Consider the following 27562-nt stretch of genomic DNA (forward strand, 5'->3'; position numbering starts at 1 on the left):
ATTTGGCTTTCACATTTTGCGGTCTGCAAATTTGCAGTTAGGCCGGTGTCACACGAACGTATGTGCGCAGCATATTGCACACGTAATACACAGTGAATAGAACACATTGATGGGTCTTTCACATGCACATATTTTACACATGCACTTTTTTCGTGCAAAAAAAAAAAAAATGCAGCATGCTCTATATACCTGTGCTTTTGCACACAGAAATAGCACATACTGAACTAATTAACTTAATTGACCATTTGGGTTAATGAGAGTATGGTTGCATGTTATTTTGCCTGCACAACTTGCGCACGCAAAAAGACCATTAACACACAGACGTATAATGATTGGTGTTTCCGGGGGCACTTTGGTCATGCATCGGTTAATTGTATTTTTTCCATCATTTCTGGTTGCCTTTGTATTTTTCACTTGTTCATGCCGGGCGTAAGAACCGCTTTGGTTCGAAAAGCATTGGAGTCTTTTGGAACAGGAATTGGGTCTCCTTTCCATTTGCATATGTGTATTCTTTTCACTGTAAATTATTGGATTTTAATAACTAGGACACTTTTTTCTTTCAATTTTTTTTGCTGTAGCGCTCGAACCAGCGATCTTTTTTCCAGCTATGGACTATTCTAAGTCAGGACTTATTTCTGATGGACATTGGAGTGCAGAGGGGTATGTACTATTTTCCCTACTACAGGTGAGAACATACCTGTAATGTGGAGTCACACTGAAACTGATCCACAGAGAACTTGTCACGTGATGTTATTCTGCACTCCAGGGTCACGGAAATCATTTCTATACAGGGAAGCTCCAATCGTGAAAGGGTCTGGGTGTCTGATAAAGTGGCCATTCACCGTATGACCCAATGTAACTCTTCTAAAAAGAGCAGGTGAAATCTCCACCCCAGCATGTCATAGTAGACACATATGTAATAACAGTGACGATCTGGATGATTATTACTCATTCTGTGGAATAATCCTGAATGCAGATTAACCAGTTTTTAATAGAGTTCATTCATTGGCTGTTGCATTTGGCAGTTTATTTACACCGTATTTGCCCTTTTCTTACAGTACAAAATATACAAAGCAGTTATCATACAGTTTATACAGTGGCATTTACAGAACTTAACCCAGTGTTCACACAGCTGCATCTTCTGATCATCAACAGGTTAACATTGAAGTGGTTGACCGTCATGTGAAGTCTCATGTACAAGGCAATTCTATGTGCACCGAAAGCAGTGCAGATCCGCAGTCTTGTGTGGCACCTCTGGGAGCGAGCTGACTACCTATGTATTACGGCTTTTGTTGGGCATCATTTTTTTCCCAACAGACTGTCTTGTAATCTATTAGAAAAAACAATTTTTGTGTCCTTGTGTAAAGTTGGAGGCCAGTGTCGGTGTAGTATTAGCCCGTAGCAGGCTACAAGCTCCGTATCTGAGATCCATGCAGTAGAGATCCTGATGATGGCCGCGGTCATGAGACTCAAGAACCTAAAAACACCATTTGTTAACAACATAACATAAAATCCAGTGTAGTACGACCACAGCAACTTGAATACAGCGTATAAATAGAAGTTATTGGACTGGTGCGCCGCTTCTGCTGCAAGCGGAACACGGAGCCTAAAATGCAGCTATATCACAGCAGTGGGAAAACCTTCTTCCTCTGGCAGACTTGAGGTCCTTATAGACGGGACTATTGTCGGGCGCTTAAAGGGGTTGTAGGTTTTAAATAAAACACCTTTCCTATGCAGTAAAATAACTAACAGTCATATACTCACCCCTCCCGACTCCCGTGCCGGTCCTCCGCTCCTGTGTTTGTTTACAGGCTGCAGCCCCGCCTACTTTACGGGACATCACAGCCAATGACAGAGCTCAGCGATCGCGTGCCTGTGACATCCCATAAACTTGGCAGGACGGCAGCCTGTAAAGGTGACGTCACAAGGAGACCCTGAGCAGTGACACAGCGGCTGTGGGGAGAGAATATTTCTATTAGTTATTTTACTGCATAGAAAAGGCGTTTTAGTTAAGAACCCACAACTATGACAACCCCTTTAAGAGGTGAAAATTGCTGAGGCCAAAATATGCTGAAGCAAGACGTGAGCTGCAATGCCAGACTCCGCCTATGAACAAGAGTGGCGCTGATTCTGGGGGAATTTATTTTCCATTAACGTTCTTAAGACAATCTCATCTCAATAAGTAATAAAATCATGATTGAATCATAGAAAAAAAAGCAAATGATGACGGTATTATTTTAGACTGAGGACTCATTTACACGAGCGTAATTTAATTGCGTATTATACGTGCAATATAAGGGGACACAGTATGCGGTGAATGGAGTCAATAAAAGTACATTGATTTTCGTTGACTCATTCACAATTGCATATAATCATTGTGTATAATACATGTGTAATAAAGAACGCAGCATGTTCTATTTTACCATGTATTATGTGCGATAGAGCCCTATTGTGCTCTATGGGTGCATATAAAATGCTGTACATATGCAATTACATTGCTTCTGTACGGCGTTTATACACAATGATGCTAAGCAACCAAGCAAGAAATAACAAAAAAAAATGAAACCAGGAAGGCTACACATGGCAGTGTCCATGGGATACTCTATCAAGCGTAGTCCAAAAATTGCTGCCATACATTTTGGTCAAACACATGTTGGCTCCTTTGTTCTTCACGCTCTCTTGGTTTACCTGTATTCTTAACGAGTACCTGCACTTTCATGCAGGAGCGCTCGTGCTCCATTGGCCATTTTCAGCCCCTTCTGCCAGTTGAAGACACCCTGATGTAGCGCTATATAAGCACTATGTGGGGGCGTTTTCAGCTGCCAAAAGAAGCCAAAAACGGCTGACAGAGAACGTGAAAGTGCAGGTAATTTTTAAAAGCATTTTCCAGGTAGCACCGCTGTCAAAGCTGAGATACCACAGGGGTAGTAGTGGAAGCCGCTGCTCTGACCACCATGTAGTGGCCGGCGCTTGTGATTGCAGGTGTAGTTCCCACTGATTTCAATGAAGCCTTAGCCTGCAATTACGAACGCCAGCCACTACATAGGGGGCAGAGCAGCGGCTTTAGCTTCGACCCCGGTGTATCCTGACACTGAAAGCAGGGGCTGCCTGGAAAACCGCTTTAACTTTACTCATATATAAAACAGAAAAAAACAACTCAAAGTATTAAAAGTGTATATTCTTTAATGGGGTTGTCCAGTTGTAAGGTACTGATGGCTTATCCTCAGGATAGTCCATCAACAGTACATCAGCAGGGAGCAGCTATGAACCGGGCTGGTGCGATATTGGCTAGAGCTGATTCTTGTTGGAGAACAGCAGCTCTGGTCCCATTGTAGTGGCTCAACTTGGTATTACACCTAAAGTTCCCATTTAAGTGAGCGGGAACTTGGCTTGAAAACCAGTGAAGTTGGGTCACTGCAGTGGGAACAGAGCTCTTGGCTTTAGCTCCGATCAGTAGGGCAACAGTCTGGTATATAGGAGGACCTGGGCGGCAGAACCCAGCGATCTACTACTAAATACCTATCCAGAGGATTGGCCATCAATAGCTTAAACTGGATAACTGATTCAACTGTCACAATTTCGATGTCAACAGATATTAATAGGAAACCTTCAGTACTTTCATACCATACAATGGTATCAGGCCTCTGCGAACGCCCTCTATCGGGACATATTCACTGTACTGCAAGAAGTGGCATCGCTGCAGTGAAAGTCTTCATATTCTTTAAGGCAATTGGTTTCAAGAATGTCAGTCTTATTATGTTATCCTCTTCAAAGCATTTGGTGATTATCCTCAAGGTAGTAATACATAGCGGACCTGCCAAAACCTTTATTGTGGATAATCTAACAGGCTCTGTTGTGGCTGAGAAGAATACCTGTCGCTTTCCACATGAATGGGCAGGATAAAAAATTACACTTCAGCTAAATTGGCAAAACCACGCAGTCCCAAGGCACAAATAGGTTATAGAAATCTTCCCGTATTCGGAGAGACAACTATATAGAGTCCATGTAATAAAAAATGTCATAAAACACAGGCACATCCAGAACATTGCATTGAATAATTCAAGTAAAACACATGTGACTTCTTGAAGGACAGGGCTCTGGATATTTACGCATCTGTAGAGAGAATATCATCAGGTAGAGCTCTCTTACGGCGTCGATAGTGGCTTTATGGCATCTACCGATACATTAGGCAGAATTGTTTCTCCGGACTATCATGTTCATTGTCTCGTTGGTTAGATGGCCAGTAGTAAAGACTAGCTGCCAAATACAAGGAGGAACCAAGAATCTTTCCAGGGATGGGAGTGTCCTCATGACGTATAATCCATGAAGTTCACTGTATAGAGTGGTGTTACCAAAGTAAAAGTGACTTCTTCCCGCTCGTAGTCCCCAACAACCGATCAGACAGTTGTGCCTCCAGCGCCTCCTTTTTCCTGGTTCATATCAATCGCTCTTCAGGGGGCACTTTTAAGACACTATCCATTTCTAGCCGGGCACCAGCCACCTCCTGTTGGCTTGGACTGTATGTGCCTTCTGATTGTCTCCTCTTCCTTGCTGTCAGCACCATGAAACTGCCCACAATAATAAACAGAAGCAAAATACCACAAGATACAGGGACTGCAACTCCAAGGAGAGGGAAGGGGAAGGCCAGGGCTGCATTGCTTTTCTGCAAGAGATGAACATCATATTATATCACAGGAGCCCTAGCTGAACGGTACAGGATACATAGTGCACTTATATGGTCATCATTAGAGTTGAGCGAACAGTAGCAGTAGAACCCTGTTTCGAGTCGAACTTTGCCAAAAGTTTGGTTTGGCACTAATCCAAACCGAAACTTTAGCAAAGTTCTATCCGATACAGGGTTCTACTGGTTCAGTTCACTCAACACTAGTCCTGAACACTGGTGTATAACACTCTACAAGAGGCGTCTCAGGGTGTTCTACGCCGCTTTTATAGATCCTAGATAATGTTATACTCCAGTTTTTAGTGTTTTTTTTGTTGAACTTCCAGTTTGGTTCACACTAATTTGGAAAGAACGAAACTTATTGCAAATGTTCAGCGAACCAAACTCTTCGAAAGTTCACTCATCACTAGTCATAACAGTTGGGATGTAAACTGAAAACTATATAACATAGAAAGTTATATTACGCTGGACATAAGCTAAACTGATATTAGCCACAGTCATTGTTCGGCAAAAGACTACTAATTGGTATTAATAGGCATTAGTACCAATTCATAGTTTATGCAAAATGATCGCTCAAAAGCCATCTTTTGAGCAATCATCTTTGTGTGTAAATGGGCCATTAGACGGGTGACATTTAATGGAGCATTTACTTCATAATTCTGCATTTCACTTGACATTTCATATTACTGAGTGAATATTGGCAAAAAATATGTAATTTGATTTAGTCTCATCACCCTCTACAATCTTTCCTACGTTATTTTTTTATAAAGGGCCAACACTTCCAGTATTCATTTGTTTGCTATTAATATAGTAGAACAACAGTTTAGGGTCTCTCTGTTTCCACTTTAGCTGCTTTTATTTTCTTTTTACATAATTTATATTTTTCCCTGTCTTCTTCTTTTAATAGTTTAACTGCGTTCTTTTAGTTGTTGATTGCCCCGCCCCACTTTTCATCTTTATTAGGGCTTCCATACAATGGGACTTTCTAATGTTAAAAATCGCTAAGCACAAACTTGCAATGGGTTTTTAACATTAGAAAGTCCCATTGACATTCGCATTTAAAAAAATGCAGCGTTTAACCCCTTAACGACCGGCCCATAGTCTTTTTACGTCCTCACTTGCTGGGCCTTATTCCCTGAGGACGTAGAAATATGTTTCCGGCAGAGATTAAGGCCCTGCAAGCTGAGGATGTGGCAGCTCCATGCTGCCGGCTCCGGGAGGTAGCCGGCAACCTGGAGCTGCCATTCTGGGCCGCGGGTCCCCTGCCCCGGTCACATGATCGCTGGCATTTACCGAATGCCGGTGATCATATAAAAGTTAGTAAAAAGTGAAAGATTCAGCTGCCCTGGTGGATCGGATCCATCGGAGCAGCTGAAAATACTCACCCGCCTTCTCCACGATGACCGGCGGTGTCCCAGCCTCCAGGTCCCGTCGGCGCCTTCTGCGCATGCGCACCAGACGTCATACATCGGGCGCGCGCTCAGAAGGCGCGCGCGGCCCGGGAAATTTAAAAATTCTTCTGCTCCCAGCTTCCATGTGTAGCCGAGAGCAGAGGGATGTCACCGGGAGCCGCTGTATGCGGTTCCCAGTCACATGATCGCTGCTATCCAATGGATAGCAGCGATCATGTAAAGTAAAAAAAAGTTTTTAAAAAGTTTAAAAAGAAGAAAAAAAAGTTTTAAGTTTCATCTCCCCTCACGGATCATACCTGTGGGGGAAGATGAAATAACATACCTATGGCACCGCATTTATCCGTGGACTTCACCACGGCTTCTGCGCACGCGCCCGCCGCCAAGATGGTGGACGCATGTTCAAAAGGCGCAGATTGCCAGGGTAATTTAAAATCTCCCTGCTCCTGGCTACCAAATGTAGCCGAGAGCCTGGAGATTTCACCGGGGCCCGCAAAACGCGATTCCTGGTCACGTGATCGCCGTTTTCCAATTGAAAACAGCGATCACGTAAAAGTAAAAAAAGTGAAAATTTCACCTCCAATCACAGATCAGATTCGTGAGGGGAGGTGAAATTACTTACCTAAGGCCTTTGGTGTTGTCTCCCCGACGGGATCTTTATCCACGCACCTTTCCCCAACTTTGGCGCATGTGCCCATTAGCAAAATGGCGGACGCAAGCGCAAAAGCTGTTGAGGGCCCTGGAAATTCAAAGTCTCCTTGCTCCTGGCTACTAAATGTAGCCAAGAGCCTGGAGCAGTGACCGAGGGCCGCAGTTAGCGTCCCCGGGCACATGATCGGCGTTATCCAATAGATAATGGCGATTACGTAAAATTTAAGACACAGTTGAAATTTTATTCGCCTTTCCTTTTGAGCCCCGTTGTGCATACAGACATAATATTAAGGCCACAATGGGTATGTCTCTGAAAACGGGACAAAAGGGGGTATCCATTTTGGGGTAAACTTTTTCATTCTTATGTACGCTATACAAAAAAAATGTTTTTAAAATGACACAACTGCCAAAAAAATTAAAATCGTAATTTTTTCCATCTGCTTTTCTCAGATTAATTCAAAAACTGTGGGGTTAAAATAAACAGTACACCCCTATGCGTATGCGTTAAGTGGTCTAGTTTTCAAAATGGGGTCATTTGTTGGGGTTCTCTGTTGTTTTGACCACTCAAGGGTTCTACAAGTGGGCAATGAGGCCTAAACCGCCTTCACGCAAAATGTCTGTTCTAAAAGCCACCGGCTGCTCCTTTTGTTTTGGGCCCCGTTGTGAATACAGACATAATTTTAGGGCCACAGTGGGTATGTTTCTGAACACGGGACAAACGGGGGTATCTATTTTGGGGTGAAAGTCTTCATTTATATGTGTGCTGTACAAAAAAAAACGGGTTTAAAAGTGACATAATTGCCAAAAAAATGAAAATCGTAATTTTTTTCCTTCTGCTTTGCTTAGATTCATTCAAAAACCGTGGTGTCAAAATACACAGTACACGCCTATAGGAATTTGTTAAGGGGTCTACAATTGGGCAATGGGGCTGAAATCGCCTTCAAGCAAAATGACTGTTCTGAAAGTCAACGTCTGCTCTTTTCGGTTTGGGCCCCGTTGTGCATATGGACAGGAGATTAGGGCTACAATAGGTATGTTTCTGAACACAGGACAAATGGGGGTATCCATTTTGGGTGCAAATACGCATTTTCATGTGCATTATAGAAAAAAAGTCCCATCTTTTAAATGGCATATTTGCAAAAACATGAAATTTTATTTTTTCTCCTCTAAATTACATTAATTCCTGAAAAAAATCTGTGAGGTAGAAATACTCATGACACCCCTCTATGAATACATTAAGGGGTGTAGTTTTTAAAATAGGGTCATTTGTGGGGGTATCTATCATTCTGACACCTATGAGCCTTTGTAATCTTGGCTTGGTGCCGGAAAATAAAGTGTTCCTCAAAATGCTGAAAATCAATGTTAAATTTGCACGTCTCTTAAATGGTTAAAAAAAAAAACTGAACTTTTTCTAATGTGCACCCAGAATAAAGTAAACAGATGGAAATATATATCTTATCAAGAATTTGTACAGTATGTTTGCACACATTTGAGATATCGCAGTTGAAAATGTGAAAAAAAAACTTTTTCTAAATTTTCCCAATTTTGGCGCTTTTAATAAATATACACAAATTCTATCGGACTATTTTCACCACCTAAATGAAGTACAACATGTGGCGAAAAAACGTCAGAATCACTTGGATATGCAAAACCTTTACGGAGTTATGCTATGTCAAAGTGACACATGTCAGATTTCCAAAATTTGGTCTGGTCATTAATGCGCAAACAGGCTTGGTCACTAAGGGGTTAAAAAAAAGACACAAGTATGTGGGAGCCCTTGAGCCGCGTTGGTTCTCTCTTAGGCCTCAGTCAGACGGGCGTTTTTTCGCGCGACTTGCGCATGCGTCCGGCGATTTTATAGAACCATGCTTTACAATGGTATCGGACACATGAACGCTTTTTATGCGCTCGTCCGATAAATTATAGAACAGAAATCGCAGATCGCACCTATCTGCGATCTGCGTTTCCTGTTCTCTTCTCTATATGCGCTCAATGGGGCCGGCGGCAGCAGCGCCGACCCCATTGAGAACATATAGTAGACAAATCATTCTCCTCTGCCACAGCTGTAACAGCTGTGGCAGAGAAGAACGATGTTTGCCCATTGAATTCAATGGAGCGGCAATAATAATAATAAACTTTATTTGTATAGCTGAGAGCTGCCCCTGATTGGTCCCTGCGCTGAGCCAATCAGAGGCAGCACTCACTGACCCATTCATTAATTCATGAATGGGGAAGTGAGAGCTGCCTCTGACTGGTGAGGCTGTGACCAATCAGAGGCAGCTCATTCAGCAGGCAGGGATTTTAAATCCCCGGCTGCTGAATACTACTCAGAGCAGTTCAGGAGAACTGCCGGCCGCCCGCGGCTGAACTCCATCTGCCGGGACCAGGTGAGTATATATATTTTTTTGTTTTTACACATTTCTGAATTAATTTCAGGTAAGGGCTTATATTTTTAAGCCCTTCCCGAAAATTCATCGTGAGATCGCCTGCAGCCCATTGCTTTCAATGGAGTGGGCTGTATTGCCGGCTCCATTGAATTCAATGCGCTGGACAGCGCTGAACTGCTCCGGCCCGTTTCTATTGAAACGCGGCTAGGAGCAGTTTTTTCGGGCGATTTTTCGGCCCCGGTCACGCGATTTGCGGATGTGCATCCGTCATGCGATCCGCAAATCGCGGGAAAAAACGCCCGTGTGACTAAGGCCTCATTCCTAGCTCTTTAATTTCTATTAAGGTATGAACTGATCACAGTAAGTATTTAAACAAGGTTTTAACTATTTTGAAGATATTATTATTTTTCCCTCCATGTAGCTCTACCCATAGAGACTCCACATGCTCATCTCCCTCATTGCAACTCGCTGCTGATCGGCCTCCCCTGCACCAGACTCTCCCCTCTCCAATCCATCCTGACTGCGGCAGCCAGGCTCATTTTCCTGTCCAGCCGCTACTCGAACGCCTCTGTCCTGTGCCGGTCACTGCACTGGCTGCCTGTCAAATATAGAATTCAGTTTAAACCCACTACCTTCATCCATAAAGCTCTCCATATCACCGCACCACTCTATATTGCCTACCTTATCTAAATCCACCACCCAGTCTGTGCCTTCCGCTTCACTAACAATCAAATTAAGTGCCCCTTTAATTCGAACCTCTTTCTGCTGCCTCCAACACTTCCCCAGAGCAGCACCAGTCCTCTGGAACGCGCTACCCCAAAGTATCAGGGCAATCACTGATTCACAAAACTTCAGATGTGCTCTAAAAACGTACCTCTTCAAGTTTTGTAAGCGCTGCAGAATATGTTGGCGCTATATAAATAAAGATTAATAATAATCTTATAATAATAATAAAGAGCTAGCTAATGTGAAAAACCACAGAGAACAGCCCAAATCTCCCACAAACGACAGTACACGATAATCAGAGACAGACACTGGCATGCATCGCCTACATTTGTCAAGAATACATGAGAAGCTCATACATAAACATGCAGGTTATACACAAAGGCTACACACCAAGCAATGCCCAATGAGATCCAACCCAACATTAGAACCCTTAAAGGGGTTATCCAGGACTTTAAAATTCATGGGTTATCCAGGACTTTAAAATTCATGGTCTACCCTATGGTATGCCGATTCCCTACAGCTTCATCACATTCAGGTAAATAGGACCAAGTGATGATACCAAGCACAGCCATTACCAAATGTACGACTGTCCCTGGCAAACAATGAAAGGGACACAACACTCGCTGGAGGACTGCGGCCCTTTCAAACAGCTGATTGGTGGGGCTGTAGAGAAGCAGACTCCACTGATATAATATTAATGACTGATCCTAAGGCTAAAGTCCTGTAAAACCCCTTTAATTACATGTAGGAATAAAAAGTGCAATCCTTACAAACATGCAAGATTACATCCTGGTCAATATCAATATAAGCGGAGGTGTCCTGAAAGACGTTCTAGGTGTGGAGCGAGTGATTAGCAATTCTGTGTTAGTGAAGGTTCCACGACTTCAGGTGACATAGAAAGACAACATGTGATTATACAGAACATGCAAACAGAAGGTTAACCAACACTTAAGACACGGGCAGATTCCTGACAAAAGCAACAGCAATGAAGGAACTCTGAGGAGCAAGTGGCGCCAGTAGGGGGAGCTCACACGTCCGGAGTGAAGTCATAAGCAATGCTTTGGAAAGCCTAGTCGTATTATTTTTGACAAAGGACAGGTACATGTGTATCATCACCTGCAGACCAATATCCACCTACCTCACAGCGAACCCCGCTGAAGCTGGCATTACAGATACACTTGTAGTTGTTGACCAAATCCTGGCATGCTCCACCGTTGAGACACGGGTTGGGCTCACAGTCATTGATATTGATCTCACATCTGTACAACCAGAAACATTACAGAGGAGTTAATGAAGCCAAAAATATAGTGAAGTTTCTACTATGCGGTGTACAGTATAAAATGCATTTGGAAAGTCTTCACTTTCACTTTTTTTTACATTTTGTGGCCATAGGCAAAAAAAAAAAGTTACATTTTCCCCATCATTCTGCACTTAGTACCCCATAATGACAAAGCGAAAACAGAAGGTTAGTTTTTGGTTTTTAAAAAATTAGAAATATTTCTAAAATTTTGCATTGACATAAGTAATCACACCCTGCACTCAGTACTTAGTAGTTAAAGCACCTTTGGCAACCTTGATTCTTCTTGGGTAGGATGCCCCCAGGTTCGCACACCTGGATTTAGGGATTTTTTTGCTATTCTTCTCTGCAGATCCTCTCAAGCTCTGTCAGGTTGGATGGGGGCCGTCTGTGGACAGCTATTTTCAGGTCTCTCCAGAGATGTTCAATTGGGTTTAAGTCAGGGCTCTGGCTGGGCCACTCAAAGACAGTCCCAAAGTTGTCCCTAATCCATTTCTGAGTTGTGTTGGCCGTGTTCTTAGGGTGAACCTTCTGTCCAGTCTGAGGTCCCTAGCACTCTGAATCAGGTTTTCATTAAAGGGGTTGTCCCGCCACACAGGGTGAAGTTTTTTTTATAGTTATTATGCTTCCTTTTCACCAAGCATTGTAAAACACAGCATACAGAGGCTCAAACCAGCAAGCATATCAACTATGTCTGTTTCTTACTTGGTAATCTGATGTTGAATGCAGCTTTCAAAGATGGCGCAGTTGTGCTGCCTTCCTACAATGCCCTGCGCTCTCCCCTCTCTGTGTGCCCACTCCCAGTCACAGCAGGACACAAACATGAAAAAGCAGGGTTTCCTGGCCTCCCACAGATCCTGCCCTGGCCCCACCCATTGAACTAATCTACAGTCTCCCCCCGTCCCCTCGAAGTCCCTCTACAGTACGGGCATGTTCTCCTGCTGTAGAGTGAACTTAGAGTGGGCGTGGCCAGGAGAGACTGTCTGTTATACACTCATTGTTCAGTGTAAACAGCAGCCGTTCAGTACTGAACGGCTGCTGTGTTAAGGCCCATTTAGACACAACGATAATTGCTCAATAGACGTCACTCAAGCGACTTTCGAGCGATCATCGTTGTGTCATTTACAGCGCAAGATGATCGCTCAAGTTGAGGGATCACATTGCGCTGCCAGCGGAGGATGCAGAAGACAAGCGGGGTGTCCCCGCTTGTCTTCTGCATCCAGCTGTTCCCCGCTCCGAGCGCCCGGCTGTTATACAGCCAGGCACTCGGAGCGGAGGATGCAGAAGACAAGTGGGGTGTCCCCGCTTGTCTTCTGCATCCAGATATTTTCTGCACGGAGCACCCGGATGTTATACAGCCGAGCGCTCCGTGCCAGGTATGGAGAACAGAGCTGGACCGCTCTGTTCCTCATACCCAGCTGTCATCAGGGAGCGAGATACAGCTGAAACAATAGTATCAGCTGTATCCCGCTTTAAATCCCTGATAAGGCTCATCATTGTCTTTCAGAAAGACAATGATGAGCGACGGGATAAGGATAACTGCACGATGTCAGTGCAGTTACACACAACGATTATCGCTCAAAAGATGGCTTTTGAGCGAATCTTGAGCGATAATCATTGTGTCTAAATGGGCCTTTAGTGAATGGAGAGGGTGGGTGAGCGCGAGGAAAGAAATCTCCTGCAGCCACCACACTGTGAAGCAAGGATAGCCACTCCTGCACAAAAACACGTGAGCGGGTACTTGCAGGGACGAGTGACGGGCATCGTTTGCCCGCCATTTGTCCCATCTAAATACAGTTGGCTTAGATACATTTTTAGTTCAATGTGCACAGCAGAAGTATCACACCAGATCGGCTTAGATACAGCATCTCAGCAGATGTACCTAAGCCTATCCGGTAGGATACATCTGCAAAGCAGATGTATGTAAGCCTATGCAAAGCAGATGTATCACACCAGGCAGACTTAGATAAATTTGCTGAGCTGCTGTATCTAAGCAGATCTGGTATGATACTTCTTCTGTGCAGATGTATCACACCGGACAGGCTTGGATACATCTGCTGAGCTGCTGTATCTAAGCTGATCTGGTGATAGTGACCCCCGATTATTGCCTCAGCAGTGATAATTACTGGGCATCACTATCACTGCTGGGGCAGTTACCCCCAATAATGACTGCTGGGGCAATTACTGGGGCAATTATTGGGAGTTACTATCACTGCTGGGGCAGTTACCCCCAATAATTGCCCTAGTAGTAATGGTGACCCCTAATAATTGCCCCAGCACAAATAGTGACCCTTAATAAGTGCCCCAGCACAAATAGTGACCCCCTGTAATTATCACTGCTGAGGCAATTATTGGGGTCACTATCACTGAGGGGGCAATTATTGGTTGTCACGATCACTACTGGGACAGTTACCCCCAATAATTGCCCCAGCAGTGATAGTGACCGCTAATAATTGCCCCAGCCGTAACAGTAACCCCCCAATAATTGCATCAGCAGTGATAATTACTGGGCATCACTATCACTGACCCCCAGTAATTATCACTGCTGTGGAAATTATTGGGGGTCATTATCACTGCTGGGGGCAATTACAAACCACACTCAAACTGCACCTGAACCGCACCCAGAACAGCACCCGAAACCGCACCCAAAACCGCAGCAGGACAGGTAACAGTGACAGCCCGAACCCCCCTCCTCTCGTGGCAGGACAAGTGACAGCCCGACACCTCCCCCCCCCCCCCCCCCCCCCGTGGCAGGACAAGTTACAGCTCGACACCTCCCCCCCCCCCCCCCCCCCCCCCGTGGCAGGACAAGTGACAGCCCGACACCTCCCCCCCCCGTGGCAGGACAAGTGACAGCTCGACACCCTCCCTCCCCCCCTCACCCACCCGTGGCAGGGCAAGTGACAGCCTGACACCCCTTGGTCTACTCCCTCAGTCTGATATCAGAAACGGCTGGTTACTCCCAAAAATCATTCCTAACCTTCATTTGTGTGCAAGTTGCACTTATGTCCACAAATCCGTACAGCAGCTATTACAAGTTTACAAGCTAAGGCTGGATTCACATGAACGTATATCGGCTTGGTTTTCATGCCAAGCCGATATACGTCGTCCTCATCTGCGGGGGGGGGGGGGGGGGGGGAGATGGGGGAGATGGAGGAGCCGGGAGCAGGAACTGAGCTCCCGCCCCCCTGCTCTATTTGCAATGAAAGGAGGCGAGATGGGGCGGGGCTAAGTTCAGAGAATTAGCCCCGCCCCATCCCGCCTCTCCCCATTGCAAATAGTGCAGAGGGGTGGAGAGGAGGCAGAGAGGGGGCGGGAGCTCAGAGCACTGCTCCTGGCTCTTCCAGCCTCCCCCCTCTGCAGAGAGAGACAACTTATATCGGCTCGGCGTGAAAACCGAACCGATATACGTTCGTGTGAATCCAGCCTAATGTCCAGTTTTCCAATCCCTACCTTTTCCCCTTGAAGCCCGATCTACACGTACAGTTTGCACCCCAGATTCCACTGTTGCATTTACCGCCATTCTGACAAGTAACGTTTATTCCACATCGCTCCGGAGGGAACGGCCATCTGTCAACAAAGAAAGTCACATGATGAAGAAATCATTATAAAAAGATTATCCGCAGTATAATTAACCTTCAGCTGCAGACATGATTCGTTACACTTCCGTGGAGGCGGGGTCTCACGGTCTCCTATATATTGTGGTTGATTACAATAACTTGTTCTTAGCTATTTTCATATTATAAATAATGTAAAATGATGTAGAAATAATCAACTTTTATGTATATATTTTAGGAATGTTACATAATAAACAACTGTAGAAACGTTTCAGTCTTCACTGACGACACAACCTCCACTCATACCGGTCTATTCGCAACTAAAACAAAAGCTACTGAGCCGGCCGGTCGCGGGGGAAGCGGGAAAGTACGCGATTCTCGGAAATCTAGAATCTGTGAGGCTCCGTGCCCGCAGTTAAAGGTTAAGAGTATAACTATAATTAAGTAATTTCCTTTCCTCCAGTCTATAGATAATTTGCAGCTTCTCTTAATGGTAAGCAAAAATAACAGAAAAAGTATTCCAGCACCTCAAATATTGTATTAACCCCTTAACGCTCCAGGACGTACAGTCTGGGGTTCTTATGGAGGGGCATCAGGAGCTGATCCCGCTTTATACAATGCGGATGGTGGCTGTTTTTCAAAGCTTACACCCATGATCAGAGAAAACGCTGATTGCGGCTGTTAACCCTTTAAATGCTTCAAATGCCCCGATCGAAGTTTGGGGGTCCTGAACGTCCCCCTGTGATTAAATTGAAGGTTGCAGTTTGGTTGCCATGGCAGCCAAGGACCTTCTTAAAGCCCCCAGGGCTGCCATTGCACATTGCATATCAGATCAAGCTATAATGTAATACTGCAAGAGCGATTAAACGATCACAAGTTCGTGTCCCTTATGGGGACTAAAGAGAAAAATATAAAAATCATTTTTAAAAAGTTTTATTAATTATTTAAAAAATGGTAATGCGTTTAAAAAAAAAAATAAAAAAAGAAAAAGAAAAAAAAAGCCTTTTTCCATATTTATAATAAAAAAAACTTATTTGGTATTGCTGCGACCGCAAAAGTTAAATATATTAAATTAGCACATTATTTATCCCACATGGTGAACATCGTCAGAAAAAAAATACACAACACTAGAATTGCGCTTTTTTTTTTTTTTGATCACCCCATCTCCAAGAAAAAATGTAATAAAATGAAAAGTCATATGTACTCCCGAATTGTACCAACAGAAACTACAGGCCGTCCCACAAAAACAATCCCTGCACAACTATGTATACGGTGTAGAGGTGCACTAAGGAGAATGGCCTGTAGGGGGCAACAGACAGGCATTCTGGTGCCTGAGAAAAGGGAAAACGCCCATAGGTGTGGTCAGGAAGTTTGATATAAGGGGACATTCCTGCTACACCCAGGGAGATGTTGGCTGAGAGAACCAGAGAGGACTTGTGCAGCAGAGCTAAGCTGCTGCAGGTCGGTGGCCTAGGAAAGGCCAGAGTCCGACAGAGGTGACCACCCTAACCTTAACACCCAGGTGGGGTGTGTATATGGACTTTTATGTTTTGTTGAAGAATGTTTTATGGACTCTGTTTACGTTGTTTGTACTGTGAATAAAGACTGGCAGGAGCCAGATTTAAAGGAAATCCGCGTATCCAAAGAGTACTTCTACGTGGTCGGTGCCCATTCCAGTCTAAGAGTTGGCAATCCGCAGGCAAGTGCACCCTGCTTGCTTACAACGGAAAGACAAAAAAATTATGTCTGTCAGAAGACGCCGGGAGAAAATAAGTTTTCCCAAAGATATTTCATTTTTTAAAAGCAGTACAGCAAAAAAAAAAAAAAAACTATAAATTTTGTATCTTTGTAATCATACTGACGCATAAAATAAAGTTCTCATTGTAATTTTTGCTGCAGCGTGTACACCGTAGAAACAACACCCCCCCCCCATACCAAGATGACGAAATAGCTGATTTGTTTTTTTTTTTCATTTCACTCCAATTAGAATTTTTTTTACAAGTTTTTCAGTACATTATATGGTACATTAAATAGTAACACTGAAAAATACAACTTGTCCCGCAAAAAACAAGCCTTCAGACTGCTTTGTTGTTGGATAAATAAGACCTAAGATTTTTGAAAGAAGGGAGGAAAAAAAAAAAAAAATCAAAAATGGGAAAAAAACGGGCCACATCATTAAGGGGTCAATAGAAAAAAACTTTTCATTTCAGTTTTTATCAGGAATAAAAGCCATGCACAGGTTTACTGATTACCTACATGTTTTGAGCAGAAGCTCTTACTCATAGCATTGTGTGTGTGTGTGTATATATAGACGAAAGTCCTCGCTGACTGACTCGCCACTAATTCTCCAACTTCCCGATGTCATAGAAACATGAAATTTGGCACAAGTATAGATTATGTCCAAGATAGGAAAAGCTAATTGGTCCCAACTCGATTATTCAATTCTAGCGCAAAAGAACTAGCGTCCAAATTTTATGTACGGAATCTAATTCTCTCACTTCCCGAAGTTGTAGAAACATGAAATTTGGCACGAGCATTGATTATATCATAAATAGGAAAAGTTAATGGGTCCCAACTTGATTATTCGATTCTAGCGCCAAAAAAATTAGCGTCCAAATTTTACATACGTAATGTAATTCTCTCACTTCCTGATGTCATTTTACATAAAGGAAACGTCGCATGGTTACCTCCACGTGGTGTTTCCTGGGTAACTCAAAGAACCATGCAAAATGGTGAACATATTTTTTTCCTCGGTATCTCTAAAGTAACCACGACTTCATAAGATTTTCCGTGTGAACACCAGATAAACACCAGTACCAAATTAACTTGGGCGAAGCCGGGTATATCAGCTAGTGTAGTCATAAGTGTAGTGAATAACAGCTTCTACTCAAAACATGCAGGAAAACCATTAACCTATGCAGGGCAACATCCAAGGGGCTGGAATACTTTATTGCTTTGGATTGGTGCAGTGGCTTGCTGTCTCTGTGCACTTGGAAGTGAGCAAGCTTCGCTGGGTAAGGCGTGTTGACTTTGTTCCTGCCACCCATTCTCTTAAGACCCATTTAGACACAGCAATTATCACTCAAAAGATGTCCTTTGAGCGATAATCATTGTGTCATGTACATCGCAAGATGATCGCTCAAACGTTGAGCGACCACCTTGCGTTTCGGAGGATGCAAAAAACAAGCGGGGGTGGAGGGGCTGTTCTCTGCATCCAGCTGTTCCCAGCTCAGGTCAACAAATTTGTCGAACTCCATGAGACTGTTAGAAATGGAGTCCTTCAGTAGATTTGGACATATGGAAGACCAAAACAAAATGTTGATCTTTCTGTATCTTAAAGCCAGCCTTGAATTGCTAGCTGCTTAATATACAGTAATGTTTTTTTGTTTTTTTTTGCTGAAGGCCTTTCAGATGATCTAGTGATACTCACTCGCAGTAGGCGCCAGTATAGGAGGCCAGGCATAGACATGTGTAGCTATTGACTCCATCTAAGCAGGAGCCTCCGTTTAAACAGTGATGGTGCTGACAATCATCTATGTTAATGTCACAGTTTTTGCCGGTGTATCCCGAAGAACAGTTGCACCAATAGTCATTCTCCAGGTCATAGCAGAAGCCATGATCACAGGGGCTGGACTTGCAGTCGTCAATATTGAGTTCACAGTGAACACCTTCCCATCCTTCTGGACATGTACAGATGAATGAATTGAACAGATCTTGACATTCTCCCCCATGCTGACAGGGGCCATCACCACACACATCGGCTCCTTTACATCCAAGCTCCATTGACACTTGTTCTTTCTTAATGAACTGTTGAGAAAATAATTGATCAGCAAATGGAAGATAAAAGCCTCCGATGGAAACTTGTCCGAGGCATCCGGTGTAATTCTTAGCCAATGTAATTGCCGTGTCTTCTGCTAAGAAACTCAAGCTGCCAGTATTGCCCTGTAGTGCCATATTATGCCCATTGTCTAGGCTTACTGTCCATTGAGGAGCCATATCTGTAGAAGTTTTCATCATTATCTCAACTCGGTGCCATAAACCATTAGAAATTATTGTCTTCGAATCAAAACTGATCCCTTCCACGCTGTTCCCGCTGGGTAAAGTGATGAGCAATTGACCATTCTGAATGACAATAGAAATATAGTCCAGATCTTTGGAGGCTTCAAGCAAAACAGCATCTGTGTCTCTAGTCCTGAAGTCCAATGAAACAGATGCAAGATGGTGTTCTGATGAAATGTTGGATGTAAATATCACCAAGCTCTCTTCTTTGAAGGTGGCGTTGACCAGACCTGCAAATGTGACAGACGTCAAACTATTAAAGCAGAATTCAGAATTTGTCAACAAAGTAAAACCTTCCTACAACTAGTAGAGTCTTTAGGAAATCTTCAAATGTTTCAGAACAGTAACTACACGGGTATAAAAGGAACAATCCATACATGTATACCCTCCAGGAAAGTCCTTGCAGGTGGACTCCAGTGGACAAGGTCTCTGCTGACACCACACCGGCTCTTCACACGTAGGTCCTGTGAAGTTGACTGAACACTTGCAGGTGAAGTCATTCCAGGTTACAGTGCAGGTGCCGTTATTCTTGCATGGGCTAGACTAGGAAAATAAAGATGAAAATCTCTTAATTCTCTTCATCATTACTTAAAAACATTCACTGCATAGGCAGCTGTAGATGTGTGTGTTAAAGAGGTTGCCTGCTTTCTTTTCAACTGATGACTTATCCTCCGGCTAGGTCACTAGTAGTCGATGACCCCACCACTCGGGCCCCCCACCGTCCATCAGTTGGTTGTTTGGCCCACTGTCTGTTGCAGCAGGCCGGAGAATGTTGTCATCAGCGGTCAAGCACAGCAAGTGGGAGTGCCAGATTCACTCCCAATGAAATCCATGGGAGTGCTGCACTGCTACTCTACTTCCTGCTTCTCTTCTAATCAGGACTGGATGTGACGCCCTGACCAGGAGACAAGCAGTAAGTGGAGTAGCAGAATGGAGCTCCCATTGATTTCAGTGGAACTTATGCCAATGCTCCAACTTCCTTTTCTGACCACTGATGACAATGTCTGGCCTGCTGCAATTGACAGCGGGTTGGATGATCAGCTGATGGATGGGGAGTCAAAGTAGCGGTCCCCCGTGCATCAACTACTGATTATGTATCCAGGGGAAAGGTCATCAGTATAGATGAGCGAGTATACTCGCTAAAATTGCTCGAGCGAGCATTGCCTTTAGCGAGTATCTCCCCCGCTCGAGACAGAAGGCTCGGGTGCCGGCAGTGGGCACAGAGCTGCGGGGGAGAGCAGGGCGGAACAGAGGGGAGATCTCTCTCTCCCTCTCTCCCCCCCCCCCCCCCCCCCGCCGCTCCCTCCTGCTGACAGCCGCTACTCACCGCTACCCCGCGCTGGCACCCGAACCTTGTGTCTCGAGTGGGGGAGATACTCGCTAAAGGCAATGCTCGCTCGAGCAATTGCCTTTAGCGAGTATACTCGCTTATCTCTAGTCATCAGTTGAAAAGAGGACAACCACCCCTTTAGGTCTGATTTTACTATAAGAAAAAAAATAAGCTGCCACAGTGTAGCATCGCTAAATTGTCAGAATGTGATACAAATACGCTCACCTTTATGGGTTGTGCGAACCATGCACAAGAGTATGAAATGGTCCCTCCCTGGAACGGACAGACATGATGACCTTGGTACAGTAGGACAGAGGAATGAAATACCAGGGATCCCAGGTGCTGCCCATAGAAGATGAGAAGTGGTCCAAAGTTGTGAAGAGTAAGATCAATTTATTCAAGCATGATTAGAAGTTTCAGCCCTGGACTGGTACCTTCATTAGTCAACCTGATGAAGGGGCCTAAAATACATAATTGTGCTTGAATAAATTGATCTTGCTCTTCACAGCCTTGGACCACCGCTCTTCACAGCCTTGGACCACCGCTCTTCTATTGGCAGTGCCTGGGATTCCTGTTTTTTCTTTCGCAAACGTCTGATTTTGTCTGCTCATGTCTGCTGATTATTAAAAACTAGCACTAGAAATGTTGTCCAACCTGCATTATTTGGTTCTTTCCACTTTTCTTTCCCTTGCAGTCACCTATACACTGTAGCAGCCCCTTCCTCCGCTTATGGATTTCTATTAGATCAATCTGTGAAGGTTTGTAACCATTTACATAAAGCCTGCAGACAAGGAAATGGGTCCTACAGGCTGCAGGAATGTGATATATTAGGGGACAGCGGCACCTTCTACAAAGTTTCAGCTATTCTGATGTACCACGGGTTTATACAAAGTGATAACTGTTAAGATCTGAACGATTCAGAGAATCCTGATTCATCGCCCTGTATTACTACTCTCAGTAAGAGGTACACCATAATCATGTAGCTATTATGTTTCTTAAAGCATTTGTTCTACCGGCTACATTATTGGCTTGTGGGAATGAGCAAAATAATCTACAAAGAATAGTGAAAATATCATAGTTTGTGAAAACGTATTTCACCAACAATGGACACTACGGCTTTTTTACAACACGTTCTTCTATCCAACATAGTGTCCTTCTCAACTTTCCATCTTCTATACAGACACCTGCGTAGGGATGGAAAGCAGGGACGAAACTTGGATGACTTAGGCCGGCTGCACACGGCCGTGACCGGCTCCACGAAATTCCGCGGCATAGCCCGTCACGGCGCCCCCCAGGAGACCCCAAACTTACCTTCGGATCCGGCGTCCTCGCTCCCGCATGGCGCTTCCCCGGCCCACCGCCGCCGCGTCATGTGACACGCCGGCCACGTCACATGACACGCCCACCGCGTCACATGACGCGGCCGGCCGTGTCATGTGACGCGCTGGCCACGTCATATGACGTGGCAGCAGTAGGAAAACGTTGGGAAACGTTTTCACGCTATCTTCCACTGTGCTACAGCGGAAGATAGCGTGATCGGACAGCTTCCATTGACTGCAATTGAAGCTGTCCGCGCGTACACTCGCGGCAAATAGAGCATGCCGCGGGTGAGGACGGGAGATTTCACGGTGCGGAATTCCGCACCGTGAGCCCGGAGCTATTGGGTTCAAAGATCTCTTTTGTCTACGTTTCACAAGCTTTCTGACCCAGTCAGTCTTTAACCCCTTAAAGACCAGGGTGTTTCGGTCCAAAAGGACCAGACCCTTTTTTAGGGATTTTACCCATGTGGTGGTTTTACGGCCCTATTTTCTTTTTCTCAGCTACCAAAAGTATTTTAGAATAAAAGAAGAAAAGAATAATTCCAGCAGGAGGTTCTTATTTCTTGTGTTGTATGCTCACCTGACATACGTCATCGGACACACAGTTCCTTGTGACATTGCTGGCGGAAACCACATAAGCATCATCATCTTTACTATTAAATGAGGAAAACTCCAAGCGATAACCATTGATTTGAACATCTTGAAGACATCCTTTAAAATATCCACCCCACTGCTCAATGTCTCCACCTGGTGGCAGTCCTCCAACAAGTACAGTGTCTTCTGCCAAAGCTGATAATGATGGTAGCAGCTCTATCTCTTCCGTGAATTTAACGCCATTTAGTTTAACAACTCCTTTCATAATTGAAATATTAATCAAATGCTTTTTGCCATTGCTGAAATATTCCTTGAAAGAAAGTGTTGTTGACAAAACTTTTACGTTGATTTGTCCAGATTTCAGGTAGATTGACAGGTAATCCAAAGTACTATTGCTGATCTGTAGCACCAGCCCATCTGGTTTAAGTGTCCTAATAAATGCAGATATATTGAACGAGTCTCCAACATGCTGAGTGATTGTGAAGTTGGCAAAACTAGGAATATCTTCCAAGAAGAATGTCCAAGATGTGTATTCTGTGGAAACATAGAGGGGTGAAGGTGGACTGAGACGATCACAAGCCGAGTGAATTAAAGGGTGATAATATACAAGGGACAAAAAACCAACCCGCAGGATTTCATAATTACAACAGGAGGATTATCATACTGGTTTGCTATGGTCAGGCCATTAGAATTTATGAGATTTAGGCCTAATTTCTATCTTGACCTCCATGTCTTCTTTTCCAAAATGCAGTATAGTCTATGTGTGTTTTTTTTTTTAAAGGAAACTTGTCCTCACCTTTGAGCCCCATAAACTATGTTATAGTGCCCAACGGTAAAGGTACAGGCAGTCCCAAGAGCTGTGCTTTATACCCGTGAACTTGGTGCGCGCACACGGTGTCACTTGGCTCGGTGAGGACACTCTCCCATTGAGATGAATAGGAGAGCACATGCACAGAGCTGGCTGAAAAGAGTGGGCTCAAAGGTGATGACAGGTTCCTTCTAAGGAAATTCTCCACTCACAGACCTCAGTTTAAATATCCACTGTACTTCGAAGAAACTTGTGCTTATGTGACAGTCAATAGGATAAAGTGTTTTGCACTGTTGCTAGTTGCCTAAAATGATGTTTTTGTACTGAAAAATCACATTAAAGTGCTGGCCACTAGGGGTCTTACTTCCTTCTAACTTCCTGTTCATTGTCTGTTGTCACATGAAGTTCATCTCTAATAATGGAAATAACAAGAGGGATTACAGGAAATGAGGGTGGGGTTCTCCTTGCTGCTGTCTCATACTTCCCATAGAAGTCTAAGGAGAGAAAATGGAGCTGCTGGGGAGAGACAGAAGAAGAAAGACTCACACAGATATGCTGTAACTGTTTACTGTATCACAGCTACAGTGCTTCATAGTGCTGTAGTATGTCCTCCATGCTGCTGCTCTTTATGTTACAGAGATAGAGAAGAGACCTCTGCTATGTGCACAGTGTAAGAGAGACTTCATAGTAGCTTATCTCCACCCAACAGCTCAGGGAAGACTGAAAATTAATGACGGAGCATGCGGAGAACTTGTGAAATGTTCCATATGCAAGTCATATAATGATGAGAAAGATTGTTATTCCTCATGTGCACACATGCCGGATTATTCCAAAAAGTCACCTGAAATTGCAAGTACACTTCAAAGGGGGAGTACTCCCATCTCAGCTCTTCATAGTAGAGATGGGAAACTGCTCTATAGTTATGGGCCACCTAGCTGGAGCCTATGGGTATAAATGAGTGCTTCTGTAGTTCTCATTGAAGTGAATGAGGGCTATGGAAACAGCTTAGTACTACGCTGTCTGTGTAGCCCTCATTCCTTTCAATGAGCGCTATAGAAACAGCGCTGGGCTGAATAGTTCAGCAGTTTCCGACAAGTGGTCAGAAACAGAAGGCTGGGTTTTCCTATCTTGACCCTGAATAGCCGAAATGGGAATACCCCTTTGAAGAAAAAAAAAGATTCAAAAACTGCAAAATGCTTGTTACTTTTTTTCTTAAAAGTGTGAAGGAGTCATTATTTTAACCAAACTAGCATTGCTAGGTAATATCCCTATCTATTATAGTAAAAATACAAAAAAGCAGACAAAAACCACTAACAAACTAATGACATACCTTCCAAGCAAGTTGGACCTGTGTATGGTCTGGCACAGTCACACTTGTAGTTGATCCATCGATCAATGCACTGTGATCCATGATGACAAGGATTGGAGTGGCACCAGTCTGTTTTATTACATCCCAGTGTGAGATCATAGGACTGGTCATCTGTAGTAAACTGTGGTAGAACGATGTTGGAGTCAATTAGAAGATCTTCTAAACACCCGGTGAAATTTTGCTTGCTCCGTGTATTGTCTAGGAGCGCGTCCTGCGGAAGTCCTCCTATGTGCACTTTAGTGAATGACTCTTGAAGCCGAGCATCATATGCGGAGTCTAAACGTTCTCTGTAGGAACATGTACCGTTGTTGCAACCGTCATGGTATAGCGTTAGCGCCAGGTATGAATTCAAGGTAACCTCCGTTTTATACCAATGACCATCATCTACCTTAAGGTTATCTATTACCAGGACTGAGGAGGTATTGGAATTATTAAATATAGCGTGCAGCAGCCCATTATAGAGTTCAAGTATTAGATAGCTTTTCTCATTCCCCCGATAAAGGAGAAACATATTTGGCAAAGTTGTTCTAAACCGTACGGCTACGTGGGCGGCATCTTCTTCAGTACTCCACTTGCTTCTATTGGATACCTCCAGTTCATATATAATATACCCACTCGATGAGAAAGAAAATGTGGTGGGAATGAAACAATCCGGCCCATAATAGCCGGGTTGGCATTTGCAGGCATAGCTGTGGATCTCTTCTTCATAGACAGGAATGCACACGGCATCATTTTGGCAGTTATGATCGAAGCAACCCGACAGCTTTATGGAGCAGTTTTTACCTCCCCAAGTGATTCCACCTAATATAGGTGCCGGACACGTACAGGTATAGTCAGCGACTCCATCTTCACAGGTTGCTCCATTCTCACATGGATTGCTTTCACAGTCATCAATGTTTATAGTGCATAGCACACCTATAAAATACAAGCGGATAATGTATCCATAGCATTGTAAGTACAAGGAACTCAACACATGTTACAGAGAAGGCCATCTAGGAGAGCGTTCGTATTGGACTAATGCCAACATATAACCAGCGGCTAACATTTCACAGACTCCTTTACTTCTGCCCAACCCACAGAGGGGCAGGTGGAACCCCAACCCCCTGCAAGAACAGGCAGCAGCACATTCCCTGCACTAGAGAGGGAGGCAGCACACTGCAGCCCAGCCAGTCTATACGGCTATACAGATGCAGCAAAGTGTAACTTTCAATAGCTTTTCGATGTCTTTTGTTATGTTAACATAACCAAGTATCAGTGTCTTAAAGGGAACCAGTCAGCTGATTTATTGATTTAAGGCCACCACCTTAGTGCTATTCAGCATATTCTATGCAGTACCCACATGTATTTGTATAAAAACCAATAGTAAGTTTCACCCCAAATTCTTACTTTTATTCTTTGGCACCCTGTATGTAAATGTCTAGTCTCAAGTCAAAGGGGTGTTCCCTGCAGCTCCCCGAGTCATTGCGTCACCAGAGAACCCACGCCCCCACCTGCTGATCACCAGATCTCCCTTGGCTCTTGACAGCAGTGCGTCCATCTTCCGGCACATACACAGTGAATCTAGGTGCATCTAACTAATGCAGTGACCCCTGGAGTTGGAGGCCACACCCCTTTGACAAGATATTTACATACAGGGCACCAAAGATTAAAAGAAAGGCTTTGCAGTGAAGCTTACTCTCAGTTTTTAGACAAATACATAGGTGCACTGCTTAGACTATGCTGAATAGCGTCATGGTGGTGCTCTTAGTGATAAATCTGCTGCCAGGTTCCCTTTAAGCCACTGAAAATGTATTGCTATCCTAACATAATAAAGGACATTGAAAATCTATTGCTAGGGCCAATAAACCGTGGCACAGAAAGTCATCTTAATGCATTAAAAGGGGTTTTTACAGAATAACAAGTTATCTCCCACAGGATATCTCGTTTTGAGACCTTCATCGATCTCGAGAATGGGACTCCCGTTCTCCTGTCACTGCGGGGGTTCCATCTTCCCCAGCAGTGACATTATTCTAGGGGTGATGCAACCCCTGCAGTGACAAGAGAACGGGAGTCCCATTCTCGAGCCCCCTAATGATCTACAAGTCCTCCCCTATCCTGTGAATAGGGAATAACCTGTTATTCTGATAAAACCCCTATAAGTGTCATGGCAAACTTTGCAGCATCTGCAAACTGGGCTAGTTTATCTATATATATAGATGCATAGGTTGGCTAAGATGACATCTAGGCGCTAGCACCCTCTGTCCTTGCTCCCCGCCTTCTTGATTTTGCTCTGGGCCCTTCCTCACCAACCATCTTGCAGCTTCTCGCTGGTGCATGGCCATGTGTGCCCGGCTCACACACCTAAAAGGGCCATTAGTGCAAGACAAGCTGCTGAGCGGGCCACCAAGACAGAAAAAGTCAGAGGGAAAGAAGTTGGCTACTACTGAAAAAAGCGTATGTGTCCCCCCATTAGGTAATTTAAAATGCCGTTAATTAATTTTCAGATTCCTCTCACCCCTTTTCTCTCTATAGAGAATTATAACTCCCAGTGTTTCCTGACAGCTGAAGACCATCAGGAGTTGCTGGGAGTTGTGGTTTTCCCACTAGTATGCATTCCGCAAGTAACTTTCTTAAAGGGGTTGTGCCTTTACAAGGAAAACATTTTTAATGGCTGGGCATGAAAGAAAATAAAAAAACAGCATACTCACCTGTTTTCTGTCTCCCTGAGCCACAGCTGAGTGGCTCCCACTCCCCAGTCCCTCAGCATGCATGGCCGCCAGAAGTCGCTGTGGCTGCAAAGTCACCTTCCAAATGCCTGGCATCAGTGATCACAGCCTGGGTGCCATGATGTCAGGAGTTTGAGACAATGATGCTGTGGCCTCTGATAGCCCACATCAGTCACCTGATTTCTGCTGGCCATCTTTACTAGGGACCGGGGAAGTGGGAGCCACTCAGCCTTTAAAAAATTTTTCTTGTAAAGACACAACCCCTTTGAATGGTGAGTTTACATGTAGTAGCGATAACCACAATGCAGCTGAATGCCGGGCTGACAAATGGTTTTGCAAGTAAAATTGCTGTATACGTACAGAAACGTGCAGCCATTAGAAAGCGATGGGAAAGTGCTCCACTTTGTGGTACAACTGCATGTCAGCGCAGTTTTTGGTCACATGAAAGGGAGTCCCCCCCCCCCACACTCTCCATAGACTTCAGCGGGGATGTGAACACAGCCTTCTTCCCATGTAAGCATATGGAGGATGTAGCTACTGGAAATTTGAGTACCGGGGTCTGGTAATATTGGCATGTGGCTGTATGGTGGGCCGCCGGAATGAGTTTTGCCGGTACCGAAGTCCAACATTACTTGTTTCAGGATCTTTTAGTTTAGCTAAAGAAGTTTTT

The 27562-nt window shown here is 44.3% G+C and overlaps 1 protein-coding gene across 1 annotated transcript in view; it reads right to left on the reverse strand.

Moving 5' to 3' along the window:
• Positions 1–3939: 3939 nt before the first annotated feature.
• LOC136581043 (protein crumbs homolog 2-like) overlaps positions 3940–27562 on the reverse strand; it is a 123605-nt gene continuing 99982 nt past the window's right edge. Inside the window, exons 7-13 of the mRNA XM_066582036.1 lie at positions 24149–25102; positions 21997–22544; positions 19145–19310; positions 18139–18997; positions 14605–14721; positions 10993–11113; positions 3940–4663 (exon numbers count right to left, since the gene is read on the reverse strand). Of these exons, the coding sequence (XP_066438133.1) occupies positions 4436–4663; positions 10993–11113; positions 14605–14721; positions 18139–18997; positions 19145–19310; positions 21997–22544; positions 24149–25102 (2993 nt within the window). The 3' untranslated portion in view covers positions 3940–4435. The remainder of the gene's footprint in view (positions 4664–10992; positions 11114–14604; positions 14722–18138; positions 18998–19144; positions 19311–21996; positions 22545–24148; positions 25103–27562) is intronic.

The sequence above is a fragment of the Eleutherodactylus coqui genome, chromosome 10, assembly GCF_035609145.1.
Source record: "Eleutherodactylus coqui strain aEleCoq1 chromosome 10, aEleCoq1.hap1, whole genome shotgun sequence".
In the NCBI taxonomy this organism is placed as follows: Eukaryota; Metazoa; Chordata; class Amphibia; order Anura; family Eleutherodactylidae; genus Eleutherodactylus; species Eleutherodactylus coqui.